This window comes from Tarenaya hassleriana, unplaced genomic scaffold (genome assembly GCF_000463585.1).
Source record: "Tarenaya hassleriana unplaced genomic scaffold, ASM46358v1 Cleome23, whole genome shotgun sequence".
NCBI lineage: Eukaryota > Viridiplantae > Streptophyta > Magnoliopsida > Brassicales > Cleomaceae > Tarenaya > Tarenaya hassleriana.
This window is the reverse complement of record NW_010965625.1, coordinates 1,972,976-1,981,164: the sequence shown is the minus strand read 5'-3', so window position 1 is coordinate 1,981,164 and position 8,189 is coordinate 1,972,976. Positions and strand designations below refer to the sequence as shown.

At 37.5% G+C, this 8,189-nt stretch overlaps 1 protein-coding gene across 1 annotated transcript; it reads right to left on the bottom strand.

Annotated features, from left to right (window-relative positions):
* Nucleotides 1-4,001: 4,001 nt before the first annotated feature.
* LOC104815323 (probable acyl-activating enzyme 10) lies at nt 4,002-5,736 on the bottom strand. Its single transcript, XM_010543674.2, has one exon. The coding sequence runs from the start codon at nt 5,726-5,728 to the stop codon at nt 4,097-4,099; it is 1,632 nt and encodes a 543-aa protein (XP_010541976.1). The 5' UTR covers nt 5,729-5,736; the 3' UTR covers nt 4,002-4,096.
* Nucleotides 5,737-8,189: the final 2,453 nt, after the last annotated feature.

Genomic DNA, 8,189 nt, shown 5'->3' with positions numbered 1-8,189 from the left:
AAACTCACGCGTTCCCCACCTGTTTCCACTAAGAAAAGGGCGAGAAAAACGTGATTTCGGATTTGTCAGTGTCTTGGTCCGGGGCTGACCAACTCTTGGTCAGCCGGACCAAGACTCGTCAATGCCGACACTCCGCGTTAGCCCGATCCGGCGGACCAAGATCCCGGTCCGCCGGACCAGCCGAGTCCGGACCTGCCAACCCTGAGTCCGCCTGTTGTCTGGTCCGCCGGACCAACATTTGGTCCGCCGGACCAGACTAGTCCGAACCATCAGTCCGAGTCCGGGCTGACCTGCCGGTCCGCCGGACCAAGCCTGGTCAGCTCCAGACCGGACCTGATTTTTCGGACTTGTCTCCAGATCACTGTTCTCGTCTGGTCCGCCGGACCAACTCTTGGTCCGGTCCGGACCAGACTCAGATTTCCCGGAAAAATCCAATTTTTCCGTCCAATCTTTTCCCGTCCGTGTATATCCATCCCTTATGTGTGTGACCCTTTAGGCTCCTCCGAATACGGCAGTAAACACGAGATCCAATCTCGCTTTACAAATCTTAAGCGTTCTCTAGCAAGACATTATGTTTACCCGTATCGGAAAGAGTTAGATGTGATCTAACCGAAAAGCCAGAGATAGCTCCGACGATGATCCTCTTTGTCTCACGATATCATAATCGAACTCATAGTTCGAATGCTTTGTTGTATCCCGAGTAGACTGTAAGAGATAGATGACATTCATCTATGGTGCGGCCGCACATTTCTACAGTCCTACTCCTACGACGGGCCCAAGCGATATCTCTCTCTTTTGAGAGGGACAAAGTTCCATCTTGACTATCTACTATCCATTACATGATTCATAATGTACCCGAGCCACGCCTTTATAATCATCCGGTTAAAGATGACGTTTGACGCAGTCAAAGTACATTACTCGTCATGATGGATACAATAGATATCTCAGGTCTGAGGATCTAAAGTGAACCATCAAGTGAGATTCAAGTCATGGATTATATCCAATAGACAATCTCACGCGAGTCATCCAGTTACTTGTTCCAAACAAGTACTCATGACCGTGATCCGTATCCAATACACATGATCATCATCATGATCATCCATCACGCCTCATGTTAGTCTTAATTCATCATTGTTCCCACAATGACAAACGACTAAGGAATTTAGGATCGTTCGTAACGATCCAGGGATTATCATTATTTATTAAATATGCAAAATAAATAATGAATAAATAATGTATTCATCCAATAAATACATCGTATCATACATAGTTCTCATATCGTATGATCATCCTAGAGCATTACATCCTTCAACTTTCACAAGAAGTTTCACAAGAGACGCAAGAAGCATGAGGCAGAGTTTCACATACGCGCTTGCATTTCTTTGCACACTCTTCCTTTGTCTTTTGGATTTCTTTTCCTATAATTTATGCAGTCACCGTCAAAGTTATGATTTTGTGTCGTATACATCATGAAACGTTTATCCTCAAATTCATTCATACACTATGAAACATTTACGTAAAGATGGTGGTGTGGTATATAATACTCATTTACAAGCATTTATAATGGTGTATGAGAACTATCCTTTTGTATTTTATGACTATCACATATAATTTTATATTTGACAATTGAACTTAATTTAATATTTGGTGATATATTAATTTATTTATTTATGGAATCTAATAATATATTAGTAAAGATTTTAGAAACAAGAGGTAACTCACTTGAATGATCATCCAAGAGTAAAGCACTACCACTTTCACAAGAAGTCTCACAAGAGACACAAGAAGCATGAGGCAGAGTTTCACATACGCGATTGCATTCCTTTGCACACTCTTCCTTTGTCTTTTGGATTTCTTTGCCTATAATTTATTCAGTCACCTTCAAAGTTATGATTTTGTGTTGTATACATCATGAAACGTTTATTCTCAAATTCATTCATACACTATAAAACATTTACGTAAAGATGGTGGTGTGGTATATAATACTCATTTACAAGAATTTATAATGGTGTATGAGAACTATCCTTTTGTATTTTATGAATACCACATATAATTTTATGTTTGACAATTGAACTTAATTTAATATTTGGTGATATATTAATTTATTTATTTATAGAATCTAATAATATATTAGTAAAGATTTTAGAAACAAGAGGTAACTCACTTGAATGATCATCCAAGAGTAAAGCACCACCACTTTCACAAGAAGTCTCACAAGAGACACAAGAAGCATGAGGCAAAGTTTCACATACGCGTTTGCATTCTTTCGCACACTCTTCCTTTGTCTTTTGAATTTCTTTGCCTATAATTTATGCAGTCACCACCAAAATTATGATTTTGTGTCATATATGAAACGTTTATCCTTACATTCATTTACACACTATAACATATTTACGTAAAGATGATGATGTGGTATGATAATGTTCATTTACAAACATTCATAATGGTGTGGGAAATGTCATTTTTGTATTGTATGACAATTGAATTTAATTTAATATGTAATACGTTGATTTATTTATTTATGCATCTAATATTATATTAGTAAAGGTTTTAGAAGCGAGAGGTAACTCACTTGAATGATCATCTAAGAAAGAAGCACCACCACTCTCACAAGAAGTCTCGCAAGAGACGCAAGAAGCATGCGGCAGAGTTTCGCATACATTCTTGCATTCTTTCGCACATTCCTCTTTTGTCTTTTGACTGTCTCCTTTTATGATTTGTGCAGTCACCACAAAAACTATGATCAACCATGTCAAACTCGACCTGATCGCCATTTTCTTTTTATTATGATCTCTAGACTCAAAATCAGATTTGAATTGAGATAGTTTATTGATTTTGGTTTGTTTTGTTTTGCCCTACGATAATCGTCTATTTATAGATTTTAATAGTTGGATATATGGTATAGTGATTTCTATGGATTTTTGTTCCACGTGAAATTACTCTTTTTGGTTTTGTGGCATGATTGATATTGGAATCTTTTTTCATTTATTTGAATTGAATTGATAGGAGATCTTATTTATGCATTTTTTTATATTGATATGGTATAGCTAGATTCATGCTGTAAATGTCATTTTTTTTATTGACTATGGATTTCTAAGGGTTTCTGTTCCTTTTTAATTGATATGAAATTACACTTTTTTGTTGTTATGTTATGGTATGGTCGATATGGGAACCCCTATTTATATTGATTTGAATTGAATTGATTAAAGATCCTATTTATGAAATTTTTTTTATATTGGCATGGTAATGCTATAGATGTCATTTCTTTGAATTGACTGTCGTTTGGTTTGGTTTGATTTGGTATGCATTTATTTAAATGGGAAACAATATTTTAGGTATACATTTCAAATATTTTATTCACTACGCTCAATAATAAATAAAAATAAATGACTTATGATGTATTTATTTTATTTCTACTCACAGCAAATCAGCAAAATGGGTGCGAATATATGGATAGATGAAATTACCGACCGAATGTGAATTAAAATCTAACATATATATATTTTTAGAAAATGAACAAGTAATAAGTCTAACATGTTTGCCCCAAATTAACGAATGTGACCCATGGAAACCAATTAAATAAAATATATGTTAGATTTTATTATTAATATTACATTTTATTATTAAAATAAACATAGAAGATAATAATAATAATAATAATAATAATAAAATAATAATAATAATAATAATAATAATAATAATAATAATAATAATAATAATAATAAATATAATAATCTAACATATTTTTTTGGAAAATATATGTAAATTAAAGTAATTTGATTTATAAACATAGATTATAATGCATATATAAATTTATAAACATAGAAAAAAAAAATAGATTAAAAATTGGAAAAAATAAAAAAATATCTGAACTAGTCAATTTTCACAAAATAAAATTTAAACTTTGTATTTTACCAAATAAAATCTCAATTTGATTCTTGAGTTATAAATAAATCAAACTTTATAATATTTATCATTTTTAAACTCATCATAGAAATATGTGAATAATGACGTGTTATATATAATCAAAGTATTGATGTGACACATGCGATATCGATACGTCGTATCAACATTTAGATTTAAAAATGATAACGATTTATTTAAGCCATTTCTCTCGGAGTATAAACTTTTGGATCTTTCCCGTGGCGGTCTTGGGAAGATCCTCCACGAACTCCACGTCCCTTGGAACCATATACGAGGGCAACTTCTCCTTACAGTGGTCCCTTATCTCCTTCTCATTCACCTTCCCGCCACGACCGTCCTTCAAGCACACGAACGCGTACGCAACCTCTCCCCAAAAGCTGTCGGGCCTAGCGACCACCGCGGCTTCCTTCACGTTTGGATGCATGCACAACACGGTCTCGACCTCGATGCTGTTGATGTTCTCTCCCCCGCATATGATCACGTCCTTGGATCGGCCCTTGATCTCAATGTAGTTGTCCTCGTGTATCACCCCAAGGTCGCCCGTGTAGAACCAACCGTCGCTCTTCATGCATTCGGCTGTACCTTCAGGGTTCTTGTAGTAACCAAGCATCATGCCCATTCCACGAACAACGATTTCTCCCTGTGAAACCCCGTCGTGTTTCAGGCTCTCCCCTGTCTCTGGGTCGATCACGTCGACTTCCGAAATTCCTAGAGTACGGACTCCTTGTCTCGACTTCAGTCGAGCTCTTTCCATCGCGTCTAGGACGTTCCACTCGGGCTTCCACGCGCATGACGTCATCATTCCTCCGACCTCCGTCATACCATACCCATGACTCACATCAAAACCGAGTGATTCGTATTCCGAGATTTTCTTCGGTGAGGAACCTCCGGTCATCACCCGAACCGGTTTCTTGAGCGGTCTCTCCTTCCGATGAATCACAAGCCTGTTTAGTAGCTCAGGCGCGGCACACATGTGGGTCACGTCGTGCTTCTCCATCAAATCGAAGACCTCTTGTGATACATCGGGCCTACGCATGCAGACGTTCTTCCCTCCTACGGCCGCCATTCCCCACGTGTAGGTCCACCCGTTTGCGTGGAATATTGGTAAGGTCCAGAGGTATACCGGTCGGTTCGGTACGGACCAGTCTATCAATGAACTTATAGTATTTATGTAAGCCGCTCTGTGACTAAGCAATACTCCCTTCGGAGAAGAGGTCGTGCCGGAGGTGTAGTTGAGCACCATCGGTTCCTGTTCGTTCCTGGGTCGAACCCATTTGAAACTCGGATCTCCTGACTCCATCAAGCCCTCGTACGTGCCGATGAAATTCTCGTCATCCAACTTTGCGTTCCCGTCGTCATCGTCGTGGAGGAGGACGAGAAGTGGCGCCCTCCCCCCCTTCTTGCGTAATATCTCGACGGCTTCGAGGACGAGAGGTTTGGATTTGTGGTCGACGAACACAAGCTTGGATCCGCTATGGTCGAGGAGGACGGAGAGGGCGTTGGCGTCCAGGCGGGGGTTGATGTTATTGAGGATAGCGCCGGACATCGGGACGGCGAATTGGAGCTCGTAGACCGATGGGACGTTGGGACCGACGACGGAGACTACTTGGCCTTTTTGGATAGCGGCGGTGGAGGAGACGGAGGAGCGCATGCGGAGGCACCGACGGTAGGTCTCCGACCATGTTGTCGGAGTGGCGGTGTGGACGATGGAGGGGGAGTCTCCATAGGCGGTAGCGGCTCGTTCCAAGAAGCCGAGGACGGTGAGTGGTGCTGAGTTTGATGGGTGTGGGAGTAGGAGATCCATTTCTTCAATAAATTTTGTTTTGTTTTTTTTAATACCAAAGTCTTTCGGTTTAGGGTTTATATAACAGCTAAACCAAATGCAAAAAGAAAATTGGGAAAGAAATCATAATTTTTTTTTTCACAATTTGGTATGTCAACTTTAAGACACTTGGTTTAATTAATATAGTATAGGTGTATTACGTTTTATTATTTCTGAGTTTTATGAAAACCATTCAAACCATATCAATCGGATCTGTTAGAAATACGTCGGTCAAACATTATAAATTTTTTAAAAATGGTACGTAGATAAATAAACAAATTAAAAATACAAATTACTTGAAAGTGGTTAAAATTTCTTATGGTTACCAATAAATTTATCGGACTGTAATGACGAAAATTGAAATAGCTTGTCGAAGCTCCCATGCACATCAACAACAAGAAAAAAATCGTCATAAGAAGTAATCGTTACAAAAATAAAAAAACAAAACATTTACACATGCATATGTATTTATATATATACAGACACCTTTACACATATAGATACTTATACACACATATACAAAAATACAAAAGCTATATATAGACATATTTATACACATGTATACACATATATATATACATACATACACAAATACATAACACATGCATATCCGCATATTTTTGTACAACATATATATACATTTATACACACATATACATATATAGGTAAATATATAAGTCTGTATGCATGTATGTTTATATGTTTATATATACGTGTATAAGTGTGAATACATACGTTCGACTCCTTGCTAACGCATCTATCGCCTGTCAGTTACGGCTGATTCACCTCCCACGCGTGTGTTGCAGGCTCGTGCGTGTGGGCTTGTGTTTACTCGGTCAGCGCGCCCGGATGGTAGCAGCCGAGGTTCCCAATGTATCAAAAAAAAATGTGAATACATACATATAAATATACAAATATATATATATATATATCAATGTGTATATGTATGTTACGTTTATATATATATGTACGTAAATATATGTGCATATATATATATATATATATTTATAGATGCATATTTTCGTATATGTATATATGTATATACTTATCTATGACATCTGTATCAACCTATATATATATATATTATATAAGTATACATATACAATTTGTTTTTTCATTTTTACTCCTTTGGTAATCCTTCCTTTGATGTGACATTTCTTCGCTAATCTGACAGTGAAATGAGATTTATTTACATCAAAATTTCGGTGAACCACATCAACTCCAATCCAATTGTGATATTGGGTTAAACTATTAACGTCAGTAAGGTAGTAAAAAAATTAAATAAATTTTAGATAATTCATCATTTTTCTAATATTTTCTGGTTCGTGTATTTATCATTTATATTTAACAATAAATAATGCTGCTAAATAGAAATTTAAAAAATTACATGTTGATGTATTTATACCGCAATGATATATGCAACTTTCATTGACTTTTTTATATAGTGACGTATGACGCACCAGGTCAATTAAGGACATGAAATTACTAAAGGTTCGAAGCAATCTATATATATATATATATATATGAGAACACGAAACCAAAGCAAACCCATGAAAATATTCCTTTATCAACCTAAAAATAGATACTATGTAACTTTATTGCATTGGAACTGTGGACCCATTTTTTTTAAGTAATTTTTTCGGAGAACGGATTAATATTTGTTCGTAATTACCAAACGTATAACATTCCCTTACGCTTGGCGCCAACGAGTTTTTTATTTTTGAGAAAAAAGACTATGCCTTAGCCATAGAAAATATGAATTGGTGGTGCATGGCTGTCGTCAACTCGTGTCGTAAGGTATTGGGTTAAGTCCCGCAACGAGCGCAACCCTCGTATTTAGTTGACACTGTTGAGTTCGGAACCTGAACAGACTGTCGGTGAGAAGCCGGAGGAAGATGAGGATGACATCAAGTTAGGGGTATCAATCGGGCGGGTCCGGCCCGATCCGGTCCGAGTCTACACTCGGCTCAGAAGTTTTGGACTCGGGTTTGGGCCAACCCGATTTTTTCGGGCCTATATAATTAAACCCGAAGTCCGACCTTATGCATTCTGGGCTCGGGTCGGGTCGGGCCGGACCGCGGACCTTCCTTTATAAATATTATTTTTTTCTTTAATTTTTGGGCTTTCGGGCCGGCCCTACTCGAGCACAAAGCCCGATCTGAATCCGGTCCGAAAGCTCGATTTTTTTGGACTAAGAAACTTCGATCCGAAGTCCGCTATTTTTCGAGATGGACCGGGTCACGCTTCGGACCTCGAGCCCAAATTAACACCCTACGTCAAGTCATCATGCCCTTATATGCTGGGCGACACAGGTGCTGGATATGCAGGTCAAAACAATACGTTTATATAAAATAAATTTGCATGCCTATCTTTGTTTGTGTATATGTGTCTATATATTGATATTATACTTATCGAAGTATTTTTCTGTCATAAAAAGAAGTAA

Excerpts from the sequence above, each read along its gene's own strand:
- LOC104815323 (XM_010543674.2), bottom strand. The coding sequence starts at position 5,728 with ATGGATCTCCTACTCCCACACCCATCAAACTCAGCACCACTCACCGTC.